At 42.1% G+C, this 16,457-nt stretch overlaps 2 protein-coding genes across 5 annotated transcripts in view; both read left to right on the top strand.

The window, feature by feature from the left end:
• LOC309711492 (netrin receptor UNC5D-like) overlaps positions 1 to 16,457 on the top strand; it is a 197,632-nt gene that overhangs the window by 11,948 nt on the left and 169,227 nt on the right. The gene's annotated exons all lie outside the window — the stretch shown is intronic.
• LOC309711509 (uncharacterized protein) lies at positions 1,523 to 9,372 on the top strand (the record flags this gene model as incomplete). Its single annotated transcript, XM_082541902.1, has 4 exons — positions 1,523 to 2,747; positions 3,374 to 8,184; positions 8,300 to 8,385; positions 8,592 to 9,372. The coding sequence occupies 2 exons, from the start codon at positions 1,523 to 1,525 to the stop codon at positions 7,894 to 7,896; spliced, it is 5,748 nt and encodes a 1,915-aa protein (XP_082398028.1). The 3' UTR covers positions 7,897 to 8,184; positions 8,300 to 8,385; positions 8,592 to 9,372.

The following is a 16,457-nucleotide window of genomic DNA, read 5'->3' as shown; positions in this document are numbered from 1 at the left end:
TAAGCAGCACACTTCATTTGTAATGAATAAACCATAGGTGCAGCAGTTAAGGAGTTAACTGTTCTGGTTTAGACATGTGCTACTCTAGGCCAATGAGCTGCTGAAACGTGGTACAGGCTCCGCCTGCCGCCCCTGCCTAGGAGGACACAGATTTTTCTTTTCTCTCTTCCGCTCGCGAACTTTCCATGAGCAAGCTAGTGAGGAAACGAGACACAGCGATTTACTGAGACGAGGTATGAAAAAGAGTAATATAGACGGAGAGCTAGCACTCGCCGTTTACGAAAGATTGTTTTACTGTATGTATATTGCTAAGACGAGTAATTAGTTGGTTCTTTTTACATTGCTTAGTCGAGAAAGGTCGGGAGTTAGAGACGACGCCATTTCATCGGTCGTGCGCCATCTCGCGCTGCTCCGTCTTTCTAATTCTGAGATCGGTGAGCAAAGTGTTTTACTTGTTCATTATTTATCTGTGTTTCATGAATGCTTTGCAAGTAAAATGTTCCAGTGTTTAATGATAATTGTTTAGGAATGTTCTGTAGGAAACTTTGTTCAATTTACTGAAACCCAGCAGTTGAAGTGAATGTGTGAATTGTGATTTTTATGAGGAACTCAATATGTCCCATGACACTGTCGTTGACAGGTCAGGTTTTTCCTTTTGTTTGGTTTTGTTTTTTTTGTTTCTTTGGTTTGTATCTTCCTGGTGCATTCCAACGGATCCTGAGATTGATGGCGAGCCAACCCCGTTGAAGGACCAAATGACTTTGTTCTGTCCTGCACATCAGAGTGTGGTAGGCCAGATGCAACAAACCAGAGACACACCACGCCATTTTGTACTCGTAGTCCCCCTTTTTCACACACATCCCCCTGGACTCACGGGCGGGTTGTTTTAAGGACACGTTTTACGGACTCTGTACATTCCATGAATGTGGACAAAAGTGAGTGTGAGCGGTCGGAAATAACCCTCCAGCTGATTAACTGTTGCTATTTGCAAACGAAGTCTGTGAAAATGCAAATAAGTGTTAACATTTATATGCTGATGATTGACATTGTGGTTCATTGTTAGATGTGAACTGTACCTCTAGAAAGGGTGCACCCAGGTAAGATTTCTTTTTTTTGTTTTCATCGAGTGATCACTGTGATTTTGCCAAAAGGTATTATTGAGAGAGTACCGGTACCGAAAGGGAATAATTTCATTTGTAAGTGTTTTGTGTGTTTGTCATAATGTCCTGTTATTTCTAATTGAAAAGAAAAATACAATTCCGGCTATTTTTCAAAACTCGCGGTTGTCTGAGTCTCATTCAGTTCGCCTCTCCTGTACGTAGCCGAACCTACTGGTCCAAATCTTTGAGCTCTTTGGTGTCAAATTTGGGTGACATACTCTTGTTTTGATCTGGGAGTATTTGAGACACGCACATAAGTGTTACAAGTTGGCGAGCCAGCCAGGAGTTATTGTGAAACTGCATGAGACTCATCTTATTAAGTATTACAACGATAAGAAACAATCAAAACCTAGTTTGACAAAATGGACGTAGTACTTAAAGAGGCAATTAAAATCCCAAACGCAGTAATCATAAAAGGGCTTACTAACAGCGACCTCGATGAAGAAGTAGCTATTTACCTGGGGAAACACGGTTCAGTTAACCGCCACATCCGTATAGATGATCCGCATTCTGAGTTTCACAGGCAGATGATAGCTGAGTTCAATCATGCCAGTGCAATGGATACTTTGAATCCTCTTTTGCCGCAGACTATTCAAAGCTCTGCTCAGCCTGAAGTCACGTTTGAAATTAGGAGTTTAACTGAGGCGTATGCAGCGAATGCGAGGAATGTCACAAGAGCATACATGAGACAACTGTCTGAAATGGCCAATCTTAGTGGCCATTCACTAGAAAACATGCTCAAAGAGGGACTGGCTAACTTAAACGTGCCCCCCCTATCTCCTCAGCCTACAGTTTCTCCCCCTGTTGACAGAGGCGAGACAAGTTTGCATGCACAGGGTGACCATTCCCCCAGTCAACCTGCTGCTGATTTTTCACAGTCTACGGATTCGATTCCAACCTTAAATCAAAACCTGATCGATCCTGACTCACCGACCCAGTTCCATCCCACACTTGAGCTTAACCCGCCCAATGTCCGGCGGGTGGTAGTTGAACATGTGGTGCGCAGTAGTGAAGTTTCTTCACACTCACCCATGCCGAGTAGGATCAGAGCTTTCTCTGGGCGCATTCCTCGCCCTAACAGTGAAGCTGATTACGACACCTGGCGCACAAGTGTTGAAGTCCTCATGAGTGATCCAGCCGGTTCTGATTTGAACTGCACACAGAGGATCCTTGACAGTCTTCTGTCGCCTGCCACAGACGTCACTAAGCATTTAGGTCCAAATGCTAGACCCTCTGAGTACCTGAGAGTACTCGATTCTGCGTTTGGAGCCGTCGAAGATGGCGATGAGCTCTATGCGCGATTCATGAACACACTTCAGAATGAAGGAGAAAGACCATCAGCCTATTTGCAAAGGTTACATGTCTGTTTGACCAAAGCAATGCGACGTGGAGGTGTCAATGTGTCGGATTTTGACAAACAATTGTTAAAGCAATTCCTTCGTGGCTGTTGGGAGGACAGTCTCATCAGCGACCTCCAGCTAGGACAAAGAAAAGAGAGCCCACCTTCGTTCTCTGAGCTACTCTTGCTCCTACGCACGGAAGAGGACAAGCAAGCCTCAAAAGTCCATCGTATGAGACAACATCTTGGTCAGAGCAAACCTGGCCCTAGCAATCCAAAGCACCGGGCCATGTCAAATGTACAAACAGCAAGTAGCTGTGAATCCAACCTCAATGTGTTAAAGAAACAAATTGCTGATTTGAGTGCACAACTTAACAGTTGGAAAATAGAAAGCCAAAAGCAGAATCAGCCCAAGCACTCAAAGTCAGAGTGCCACACAGTTAATGCCAAAGTCGAAGTCTACCCCACGAAAAGGAAGGCTTCGACCGCACAGAACTTTGCAAAAGCCAATGCAAAGCCGCGTCCTTGGTATTGCTTTCACTGTGGTGAGGACGGTCATATTGCCTCGTCATGTGAAAGCGAACCAAATCCATCCTTAGTGGCCATGAAGCGAAAACAGCTGAGAGAAAGGCAATCTAGTTGGGAAGCATCAACTAGGGCCAGTGATGAGCCGCCTTTAAACTAATCCCAGCCTCCAGTGTGGGACAAGTGGGGGCTGCCGGAGACAATTCTCGTCCCAAGCCTCAACGTGCCTTTTCAAGGGAAGTTCAGTCAAAAGCGCCGTCTATACACCTTCCAAAGGGTTTGGTCGGAACCAAAACTTCTGCTACTGTCATTATCGCTGGCAGAGAAACGAACTGTCTTCTTGATACAGGGTCACAAGTGACAACCGTGCCTCAGAGTTTTTATGAGAAGCATCTCTCAGACTTGCCTATAAACCCGTTGGGCGATCTCCTGGATGTAGAGTGTGCAAACGGCCAATCCGTCCCTTACCTAGGTTATGTAGAACTCTCAATCACCTTTCTCAAGAACTTTGTGGGTTCGGATATTAGTGTTAATACCCTAGCATTAGTTATCCCCCCTCTGCGAGCCGAGGCGCGAGAACAGATCTTGATAGGTACAAATACCTTAGATGCCCTTTATGCTGACTTCCATGAGTCCAGTGCGAACTTTCAGCCCGTCCCCCATGGTTTCAGAGCGCTCCTCAAAATCCTTGGAGTACGTCGAAAAGCCGCTAGCAATTGCAGCCTTGGGTGTGCAAAGTTAACGGGTAAAGAGCAAGCTGTGGTGGCGGCAGGGCAGACGGCAGTTTTAGAAGCTTCGGTGTACATTCCCAACTCCATTAATGAGAAATGTGCAGTTGTCGAATCGTCATCAGATTTTCCCTTGCCCAGTGGTTTGCTTGTGTTAACTGGTCTTGTCAACCTGCCAGCCAAGCGGCCTTGTAAGCTGCCGGTTGTAGTGAAAAATGAAACCGATCACGACATTGTTGTCCCGTCAGGCCGTGTGCTAGCTGACATTAATGCTGTGACCAGAGTCATATGTAAAGAACAGACAGAGAAGATGTCAAACTCTTCAGACCACTCAGGAAATTCTTCTCAACCTGAAGAAATCAGTTTCGACTTTGGAAATGACCTACCTGATGAATGGAGAAATCGTGTCACAAAGTTGCTAAATTCAATGCCTGGAGTGTTTTCACAGCATGCATTGGATTTTGGACACACAGAGAAGGTGCAACATCACATCAAGCTTAGTGATGAAACCCCATTCAAGTCCAGACCCCGACCAATACATCCACACGATGTGGAGGCCGTGAGGAAGCACCTGCGGGAACTGCTCGACGTGGGAGTGATACGGGAATCTGAATCACCATTCGCTTCCCCAATCGTAGTAGTCAAAAAGAAAGATGGTTCAGTTCGCTTGTGCATTGACTATCGGAGGTTAAACCTCCAAACCATCAAAGATGCATATGCACTCCCGAATCTGGAAGAGGCTTTTTCCGCTCTAGCAGGGTCGAAATGGTTCTCGGTCCTAGATCTCAAGTCGGGATATTATCAGATTGAGATGTCAGAGTCAGACAAGCAGAAAACAGCCTTCGTATGTCCCTTAGGATTTTGGGAATTCAATAGGATGCCCCAAGGGATCACCAACGCACCCTCCACTTTTCAAAGGCTCATGGAGCGGTGTATGGGTCCGATGAATCTTAAGGAGGTCCTTGTCTTTATTGATGACCTCATCATCTTTTCATCATCTCTTGAAGAACACGAGCAACGCCTGAAGAAGGTCCTGTTGCGGCTGAAAGAGTTTGGGTTAAAATTAGCACCCGAGAAGTGTAAATTTTTCCAAACCTCTGTTAAATATCTCGGCCACGTGGTGTCAGAGCGTGGAGTCGAGACTGATGCAGAGAAGATCAAAGCCCTCACGAGTTGGCCCGTCCCCACCAACCTTAAAGAGTTAAGGTCATTTTTGGGCTTTGCTGGGTACTACCGGCGATTCATCCAGGGTTTTTCTAATATTGTAAGGCCGTTGAATGAGTTAACCGCTGGTTACCCACCATTGAGAAAAGGAAAGAAAAGACCCACGAAGCAACAAAGCTCCATGTACCATAGCCCGAAAGAACTATTTGGTGACAGGTGGACTCAAAAGTGTCAAGAGGCTTTTGAACAAGTCATTGGTAGGCTAACCTCAGCCCCAGTGTTGGGCTTTGCCGACCCCAGACTCCCATATATCCTCCATACGGATGCTAGTACCATTGGCCTTGGTGCCGCTCTGTACCAACTCCAGGATGGACAGTTGAGGGCCATAGCCTTTGCTAGCAGAGGACTTTCAAGAAGTGAGATGAGATATCCAGCCCACAAGCTGGAGTTCTTGGCCCTTAAGTGGGCTGTCACCGAAAAGTTCTCAGACTACCTATATGGTACAGAATTCACAGTAGTGACAGACAGTAATCCGTTAACGTACATCCTAACATCAGCGAAGCTGGATGCAACGAGTTACCGTTGGCTCTCAGCCTTGTCTACTTTTTCATTCCAACTCCAGTACAGGGCTGGCAAACAAAACGTAGACGCGGATGCACTGTCTCGTCGCCCCCATGGTAGCCCAGGTGATGATCCTGTCTCACAGAAGGAAAGTGAAAGGATCCGGCAATTCGCCCTCACTCACCTCAGTGGCGATGACAAAGAAATGGTTTCTAGGGAGGTTGTACAGGCCATCTGCGAAAGGCATTCAGTTAATTCTGCAGGCCTGGATTCAGGGTCATTCACTTGCCCAGGTTTGGCTTTAGTTGAGTCCTTAGCCTTACATGCTACAGCTGTCCCTGATAGCTTTGCAGGGGAGCTGTTGAATGGTTCTCCTCTTCCCCCGCCTATGGCAGAGGATGAGCTCAGACAGAAACAGAGGCTAGACCCAGCTCTCGATGCTATAGTCACTCTGTTAGAAACTGGTCAGACCCCACCTCCCAGTCTTAGAGCAGAACTACCTGAGCTTCCCTTGTTGCTGCGTGAGCTCTGTCGTCTTGAACTGCAGAATGGAGTTCTTTACCGAAAGAGGCAAACCGGTCCAGACATCTCCTTTCAACTCGTGTTACCCGAGGAGTTGAGGTCAGTAGTCTTCCAACACCTCCACAGTAACATGGGCCACCTAGGAACTGACCGCACTATTGACCTGGTCAGAACTCGGTTTTACTGGCCAAAAATGCAGACGTCAGTTGAAAAAATGATCAACACGTGTGAACGGTGTGTTCGCCGGAAGTGTAGGCCAGAGAGGGCAGCTCCCCTCATGAACATCAAGACAAGCAGGCCCCTTGAACTGGTCTGTATAGATTATCTATCTATTGAGCCAGATCAGTCTAACACTAAGGATGTATTAGTTATGACTGATCACTTCACTAAGTTTGCAGTAGCTGTCCCTACACCCAACCAACGAGCGCGCACTGTTGCAAAGGCCCTCTGGGAGAACTTCATTGTTCATTATGGTGTCCCAGAGAGACTTTTAAGTGATCAAGGCCCCGATTTCGAATCGAAGACAATAAAACAACTCTGCGAAATTATTGGCATGAAAAAGATACACACAACGCCATACCACCCCAGAGCCAATCCAGTTGAGAGGTTCAACAGAACACTTCTCCAAATGCTTGGTACCTTGAATGACAATGAGAAGTTGCATTGGAAAGAGTATGTAAAACCTCTAGTACATGCATATAATTGTACCAAGAATGATGTGACGGGCTATTCGCCTTATGTGCTGATGTTTGGGAGACAACCAAGGCTTCCCATTGATCTAGTATTTGGGTTGCCTGTGAATGCTCAGAAGAAGTCACACTCCCAGTACGTCAGTGATCTAAAACATAGGTTGGAGGAGAGTTTTAAGATCGCAACCTCAAACGCACAAAAGAATGCTGAGCGCAATAAAACTCGCTTTGACAAGCAAGTGGTTGACTCAACTCTCAACGTGGGTGACAGGGTTCTCGTGCGTAATGTTAAACTGAGGGGAAAGCATAAGTTGGCAGACAGATGGGAAGATGATGTGTACGTAGTTCTGAGAAGAGCAGGCGAACTACCAGTCTATACGGTCAAACCGGAAGCGAAAGAAAGACCAGTCCGAACATTGCACAGAGACCTGCTCCTTCCTTGTAGCTTCATACCGGTCACAGAGTCAACTGAAAACAGTCCCAAAAAGCCCCAGGCTCGGCGGAACACAAGGCAAACTGTTGTTCAGGAAGACGACGACGACCTCGACTCCGAGTATTTACCAGTACCTACCTGGATACCAATCTCCATTACCAGCTCTGTCAAGCCAACTCTCGTTGTGCCCCGCACTGAAAGTGTGCAAAGACAATTTCCAGCTTATGATGAAGCCGAACGTGACAACCCCACCGAACGTGACAACCCCACCGAACGTGACAACCCCACCGAACGTGACAACCCCACCGAATGTGGCAGACAATCCGAGGAAATTGAGGAAACGGAAGTTGTGAACTTACCTGAAACTGCAACTGAGAACTTACCCGAACATGTGGACTTACCTGAGCCTAGTTTGCGGGAAATCAACGTTCAAGTTGAAAATCCTGTGGAAAGGACCCAGCAACCTAGTGAGCAAGTCCTGCCCGAAGTGGATGAGACGATGCTAGAGCGTCCTAATGACCAAGAAAGAGTCATAACTGAGCAGCCCAGTTCATTTGGTTCACAGAACAGCTCTCGGGAAGAACATGACGTTCTTCGTCGATCTCAAAGGTCACGTCAGACACCAGAAAGGTTGCAGTATTCTACCTTAGGCAACCCCTTACTGTATGTTGTTAATGCAGTATTTAATAGCCTAAACGAAGCCATTTCAAGCTCTATGCAGTCTAACCATTTGGATGCACAGGGACGTGCATACCATCAAGTGGGGAGGGTGTAACCCATATTTGAGTATGGCTTAACTAGAATACACCAGAATAAAAGAATCATTAATCTAAGCAGCACACTTCATTTGTAATGAATAAACCATAGGTGCAGCAGTTAAGGAGTTAACTGTTCTGGTTTAGACATGTGCTACTCTAGGCCAATGAGCTGCTGAAACGTGGTACAGGCTCCGCCTGCCGCCCCTGCCTAGGAGGACACAGATTTTTCTTTTCTCTCTTCCGCTCGCGAACTTTCCATGAGCAAGCTAGTGAGGAAACGAGACACAGCGATTTACTGAGACGAGGTATGAAAAAGAGTAATATAGACGGAGAGCTAGCACTCGCCGTTTACGAAAGATTGTTTTACTGTATGTATATTGCTAAGACGAGTAATTAGTTGGTTCTTTTTACATTGCTTAGTCGAGAAAGGTCGGGAGTTAGAGACGACGCCATTTCATCGGTCGTGCGCCATCTCGCGCTGCTCCGTCTTTCTAATTCTGAGATCGGTGAGCAAAGTGTTTTACTTGTTCATTATTTATCTGTGTTTCATGAATGCTTTGCAAGTAAAATGTTCCAGTGTTTAATGATAATTGTTTAGGAATGTTCTGTAGGAAACTTTGTTCAATTTACTGAAACCCAGCAGTTGAAGTGAATGTGTGAATTGTGATTTTTATGAGGAACTCAATATGTCCCATGACACTGTCGTTGACAGGTCAGGTTTTTCCTTTTGTTTGGTTTTGTTTTTTTTGTTTCTTTGGTTTGTATCTTCCTGGTGCATTCCAACGGATCCTGAGATTGATGGCGAGCCAACCCCGTTGAAGGACCAAATGACTTTGTTCTGTCCTGCACATCAGAGTGTGGTAGGCCAGATGCAACAAACCAGAGACACACCACGCCATTTTGTACTCGTAGTCCCCCTTTTTCACACACATCCCCCTGGACTCACGGGCGGGTTGTTTTAAGGACACGTTTTACGGACTCTGTACATTCCATGAATGTGGACAAAAGTGAGTGTGAGCGGTCGGAAATAACCCTCCAGCTGATTAACTGTTGCTATTTGCAAACGAAGTCTGTGAAAATGCAAATAAGTGTTAACATTTATATGCTGATGATTGACATTGTGGTTCATTGTTAGATGTGAACTGTACCTCTAGAAAGGGTGCACCCAGGTAAGATTTCTTTTTTTTGTTTTCATCGAGTGATCACTGTGATTTTGCCAAAAGGTATTATTGAGAGAGTACCGGTACCGAAAGGGAATAATTTCATTTGTAAGTGTTTTGTGTGTTTGTCATAATGTCCTGTTATTTCTAATTGAAAAGAAAAATACAATTCCGGCTATTTTTCAAAACTCGCGGTTGTCTGAGTCTCATTCAGTTCGCCTCTCCTGTACGTAGCCGAACCTACTGGTCCAAATCTTTGAGCTCTTTGGTGTCAAATTTGGGTGACATACTCTTGTTTTGATCTGGGAGTATTTGAGACACGCACATAAGTGTTACACCATGCTTTTTCCAAATTGATGGCATTCAAGATGAACTATGTTTAAATGTTCTGGATCTTGTTTTTTGTTTTGTCTTTGTCCCTTCTCTTTTATGAACACAGTACTTTTTGAAAAGTTGGTTGACTGTTGCGAGACAGGCTGGTTCATCCACATTTCTTATGTCTAGTATTGCCTTTTTGAATTCATATGCATCCTCAAGGGCCATTTGGTGCTTTTATGAGTGTCACAGAAACAGGATGGGGTTTAAGAGTCCCTCTGAGCATATGAAGCTGACATAATACCTCTCTGAAGTCATGTGTGACTGTATGTTTTAAAACCAACAAAGCTCTGTCATTGATAAAATAAAACGCAAAGCTGGATGACAACTGCCTTTGTGCCTTTATGTTTTTCATTCCTGGAGACAAAAGAGAAGATTATCAAACACTCTTTGACAATTGCTAATCTAAAATGTATGAAACCGAAAATTATAGTGAACTGTGCAAACAGACTGTCTCATCGGTCAAAAAAAACAAACAATGAATAGCAACTACAACTCAAAATCGCAGCTTATTGCTATGATAACCTATAATTGGTAACTTCTGTTCCCAAAATAGTAAGAGATAATTATTTCTTAAGCAAAGTAAGCTTTTAAACAACTCTAACTCTGTTTCCCAAAGCAATAATAACAACATTAGTGTAGTAGCGAGACTTAAGAAACATGTGTATGCATGTGTCAGTTGTTTGTAAAAATTTAACATCAAACAAACATAAAACAAAATAAATGAAGCTTCTGATTAATTTGATGGCTCTGGATCCTCAAATAGATGCCTGTGTTTTTGATGGAGAACCCAGAGCTCCTGGAGAACATCTCTCTACAGAAAAAAGCCCTTTCTTGGTTCAAACTTGCCCCTAACATTAGTCACTTGAGACTGTTCCTATACATTTGTTCTTTCCATTTTTTTTATCCATTTTTGAACATATTGTGTTCCATCCATCCATATGTTCAAGACAGATCCACTGCTGCTATCTTATCTTGAATATCGATTTCAATGTGTTGAAGTGCAGTTGGTCTGCAGTTCATCTTTGGACATGCATTGGGTCAGAAGGTTTTATTGGTTCAGACAGGAGGCACGCAAACTGCTATTCAATTCAATTCAATTTTATTTATATAGTGCCAAATCACAACAGCAGTTGCCTCAAGCCACTTTAGATTGTAAGGTAAAGACCCTACAATAATACAGAGAAACCCTAAGCGGAGGATGTAGAGGAGATATTTAAAACCACACTGTGCCTCATTACATCTGCTTTTTATTTAACTGTTTATCTTGGCTTACTGTTTTGTTTTTATTTATTTATAGCAATGAAAAGCAGGTTTATCCACAGCTTCAGTAATTATAAGTTCAGAGTTCACCAAACCTTCTGTGACGTTGATGTCTCTCTCTCTCCTCTTAGACTCTTACAGCTGTGCTAGCTGTGAGATAAGCAACATAATTGATGTTGGCAGTTATCTAGGGCAGAACATTTTGGGTGTATGTTTTTGGATAATATTACAGTAACAGCATTACCGTTTTAAAAAATAACAAAAAAGTAAATAAAGACACAAAACCAGTTTCATTCACAAGCATGATTTGAACCATGTAACCGATAGGTTGAGGTAATTAGTCAAAAAAAGTGATGAATTACATATTACTTGCTAGTTTTCTTAAAAGTAACACTCTACGTTACTTAATTACTCACTGGAAAATGTAATTTTGTTACACAACTGCATCACTCTGTAACTCTGTAAAATGACCTGAAATGTAATGCCACATAATTACTTTTTAACAATATAAGCCTAATAATTTAAAAGCAAAAATAAAATAATAAAAAAGAACCAGTATAAACCTGAGACGACAGGCCCACACACTGATATTTCCCTATCCTAAAAAGGACATGCATAAGATCTTGTTTATGAACACAAAACCAACAACACAAAGCAGTTGAAAATCAGTCCATGGAGACTTCAAAGCGATGTAAGAAGAAATAAATACAGATGAAGCTAGCAATACCATACCATAGCAATCCTGTCCTTGCAATACAAATAAAGGTAATGTCCATCTCCAGTTCGCACCACCATTTTCCTCTTCCATGCAGACATACTGAAATCAGCATATTGTAGCAAAAAGCTCAAGAAGAAAAATGCATTGTTTATCTTTTTTTTTATTCTATCTGCCTGACGTGCAGGTAGCATAGTATTATCTGCACGTCAGGCAGATAATCTGATGTTATTACTTTTGTAATCTTTGTAACACAAGTAATAACATATTGTAACTGTAATATGATTACTGAGTTTAGTACAGTAATGTGTTGCATTACAATACTACAATACAGAGAAATGTAATGCGAATACAGTATACCTGGAATGGATTATACCCAACAGTGAGCACACACATTATCAGCACTACTCAAGCAAACTTCAGACCAAGTAAGGGGACTCCTCATAGCCTTTTTGTTATGAAAAAAAACTAGCTTTCTTTGCAGTCATTGCAAGATTCATGCTCTGTGCGTTTAAGTTACCACAATGTGCTGTTGAGATGACTGTGACTCTTTATTAAATGTGGCTTAAAAGGGTTACCTTGAAGATCCATGTGACCATCACTAACGTAAAGGTATTTAGGAAATTCATTGATTATTCATAACTGAATAACTAAACATAAAACAGGATAATGCATAACTGCATTTGCTCTTGTGTTTCATAGATATAAAGCAGATGGCATGCAAACACGAGCTGCTAGGTAAAAATGTAAATCTATATCAACCGGTGAGGAACCCAGTGAAAGGAAAAATGGAAGTAAATGCTAATAGTTTAATCAGAATAGTCACACATGTAAAAGGGGAAGCATGTGTAAGGGGAAGCATCAGCCAAACGATATATGACTATACAGGGAGTGCAGAATTATTAGGCAAATGAGTATTTTGTCCACATCATCCTCTTCATGCATGTTGTCTTACTCCAAGCTGTATAGGCTCGAAAGCCTACTACCAATTAAGCATATTAGGTGATGTGCATCTCTGTAATGAGAAGGGGTGTGGTCTAATGACATCAACACCCTATATCAGGTGTGCATAATTATTAGGCAACTTCCTTTCCTTTGGCAAAATGGGTCAAAAGAAGGACTTGACAGGCTCAGAAAAGTCAAAAATAGTGAGATATCTTGCAGAGGGATGCAGCAGTCTCAAAATTGCAAAGCTTCTGTAGCGTGATCATCGAACAATCAAGCGTCTTATTCAAAATAGTCAACAGGGTCGCAAGAAGCGTGTGGAAAAACCAAGGCGCAAAATAACTGCCCATGAACTGAGAAAAGTCAAGCGTGCAGCTGCCAAGATGCCACTTGCCACCAGTTTGGCCATATTTCAGAGCTGCAACATCACTGGAGTGCCCAAAAGCACAAGGTGTGCAATACTCAGAGACATGGCCAAGGTAAGAAAGGCTGAAAGACGACCACCACTGAACAAGACACACAAGCTGATTTTCATGCAGGACAATGCTCCATCACACGCGTCCAAGTACTCCACAGCGTGGCTGGCAAGAAAGGGTATAAAAGAAGAAAAACTAATGACATGGCCTCCTTGTTCACCTGATCTGAACCCCATTGAGAACCTGTGGTCCATCATCAAATGTGAGATTTACAAGGAGGGAAAACAGTACACCTCTCTGAACAGTGTCTGGGAGGCTGTGGTTGCTGCTGCACGCAATGTTGATGGTGAACAGATCAAAACACTGACAGAATCCATGGATGGCAGGCTTTTGAGTGTCCTTGCAAAGAAAGGTGGCTATATTGGTCGCTGATTTGTTTTTGTTTTGTTTTTGAATGTCAGAAATGTATATTTGTGAATGTGGAGATGTTATATTGGTTTCACCGGTAAAAATAAATAATTGAAATGGGTATATATTTGTTTTTTGTTAAGTTGCACATAATTATGCACAGTAATAGTCACCTGCACACACAGATATCCCCCTAAAATAGCTAAAACTAAAAACAAACTAAAAACTACTTCCAAAAACATTTAACTTTGATATGAGTTTTTTGGGTTCATTGAGAACATGGTTGTTGTTCAATAATAAAATTATTCCTCAAAAATACAACTTATCTAATAATTCTGCACTCACTGTATACGGATCTTGAAATTAGTCCTACTCTTACCATGGACTCTAAAATCATTTAGACTAGCACTGTCTTAGAAGAATAGAATAGAATAGAATAGAATAGAATAGGCCTTTATTGTCATTGTACATGTACAATGAAATTATGGAATAAACACAAAATAATAGTCAGCTGTTCATGACTTCCATGGCAGACACTGTCCGTTCTTGCTCCTTTTTATCCTCATCTGTTCTGAGGTAAAATGGCACTCTTTATGCTCTTTATCCACTTCTCTTTCAACCATCAGCATTCAAAGTAGCACTTGTGTTGGTGTTGTTCTGTGAACAAGAGTCTTGCTCTTATTTTCTTGATAATAATTGTTTTCACAACATACCATGGACAAATAGCATTACAGTAACATAGTCTTCGTAGTGAATTCAAAGCCACATGACCTCCTGCGGTCATATTGAATATGTTATATTTATAATTAATTTAAATGTGAAGCTTGTGCTGTTTGATTATTATTTAAATTGAAAGTCATTAAGAATTTTGAAACAAAATATGAGTTCTTTACATTGGTGAATGACTTGAACCACTTAAATGTTCATTCATACATGAAGGGTGTGTGTTTTCCTCTGCGCTGTCAATGTGGTTGCAAGGTTATGCATGTGTAACTTTGATGAGGTTCCCCTTCAGCCAAGGACTCCCCTTTGTCATTAAGACAGATAACGTCTATTCTGTGCATCGATGTGGTTACATTCGTTTAAAAGCTACTTTTGTTTCAGCTCACAGACAGCAGAATCAATAAATCGTGTTACCAGTTTCTGCTTCATTTCACCTTAGCCGGTTTAGACCAACTTAGCCCCAAAGCTGAAGACAAAACAGAACATATAGTATAAAGCCACAGTGCCTTTATATAGCATTTAGCATAAAGCATCTCAGATTAAATAATTATTATTAATTTAAGACCAAGTCACAGCATTTCCCTGAAGACACCAAGAACATCTTATTGTATGTATTAAAAAATAACCTTATTATCCTACAATTCCTTAGAATAATGGATGCTGTTGTTTCCTGATATTTTCCACAGTATAGCTTGGTGATGGACACACATCATCCTGCGGCACTCACTTCCACATTTAAACTGTTTTGCATCATCTGAGAGGGATAAAGGTCCAACAGAGGTTTGCTTAAATACAGATTTTTCAATAACCTATTGGAGAACATAAAAAAAATATGTCACCACATTTATTGTGTTGTCCACATTAAATGTGGTGATTCAGGTGTTTTGTAAAGTGGCTGCATATTCAATAACGCCTCTTTGTGTTTGCGTATATTACTTTTTGACAACTTTGTTGTCAAAAGTCACATTCGAAATAGATGTGGAACCCTCCGTCTTAGAAGGTGAGATATCTACAGTGTTTCTGCTGAATGACTCTTGGAATTGTCAGCCTGTCATGGTCTTCAGCCTGTGCATACACATGTACTGACAACAGCCATATTCAAAGCACTGAATTGTAGAAGCATTCGAAATTGAAATGTCAGGTTGAAACCGACATGCCGCGAATTAGAATGAGGGAAATGGAAAAGATGAGCTATTGTGCAGTAGCATCTTCTCTTGATATTTTTTCTGTGCATAGTGTTTACTGACTGTAGCCAATACTTAGAGACCACAGTGGATAAAAACTGCATTTTTCAACAGAAAACAGTCGAGCTTGTCCTCTGTGAAGTACTATAATGAGAGTCCAGCAATGGCCACATTCTCCCACTTGTTATCTTGAGATTTGCTAATGTCTAGGTATACTTCTCTTTTCCTGTGTATGTGTGTGTTGTATACTTGTAATCCAAAACAAGGCCTGATAAAATGAAGAGATAAAACCCAATTACCAAGTAAGCAGTCCTGAGTCATCTCCCATTTGTTCCAACCATTGTCTTCTCTACTACTCTTTATCTCGATTTGTATGGTTTACTCAAAGACCAGACCAGCTGATTGTAATCTTAGGTGAAAAGAAACGAGATAAAAAAGAAATTCTGAAAAAACAGAAGTGCGAATGAGCTAATCGATGCCAAGCAGCTTGCACACAGGGAATCTCTTTTTCTTTAGTGTAATCTTCCAGCGTGATTGTGAAGTTTGTGTGCGCCAAGCTTCTGAGGGGACCAATTAAGGAACGACGGAGCAGGAGTCTGAACTGGTGGCTCTCCTAATAGCCTACAGGCTGGAGTGGTCCTGATCCATAGTCAGTCGATAACACGAGCCTCCCTAGTCTCAACCAATGAATGCCAACAATCAGATTCAATACAGCAAAGAAAAATAAAAGCCAGAATGTGAATGTGACAAAACGTCCTTTTCCCCCCCTTTTGGCACCACAAGATGTAAGATGTTTTGCACAGTAAACCCAGGTCATGGCTGAAAATAAATTGAGCCGAAAAGATATTTGAACCCCCAAGCAAGTGTGAGACAAACCACAGAATGATTTTGACCTTTAGAAAAGATCCTACAATCTAAGATCTTTTTAAGCTTTAAGCTCATCATCTGAGTGCAAGTGTATGTGTATTCTTTTAGGTTGGATTTGGTCTGTTTCTTCACTGCCAGCTGAGTACTGTGTTTGTTGTATCCCGTACATAGTGGAGTGATATGCTCCTGACATTCAGCTCTCTCTGCTGACCTACAAGGTATATGATAACCTACAGGAACAGTGGGTTTGTTTTCAAGGCTAATGGAGAACACTCGCAAGACAGAACAGAAGTGGGTGATGTTATAGCCCATCTCAAAGGGATTTTGTTCACTCTTTGCAATTTCACCTAGATGGTATACAGCCCATAATCTAATGTGACTGCTTTAATCTAATCGATAACCATAGCTATCGTTTACCACATTATAGTAACAAAGTATACTTTGAATTACTGCACTAAGTGGGTTCCTTTGTGTTGAGCTGCATGATATGTGCAGACTTGGGTAACCCAATTGCATTGTGAT

The sequence above is a fragment of the Aulonocara stuartgranti genome (assembly GCF_965226115.1).
Source record: "Aulonocara stuartgranti genome assembly, chromosome: 7".
NCBI lineage: Eukaryota > Metazoa > Chordata > Actinopteri > Cichliformes > Cichlidae > Aulonocara > Aulonocara stuartgranti.
This window is presented reverse-complemented; position numbering and strand designations above follow the sequence as displayed.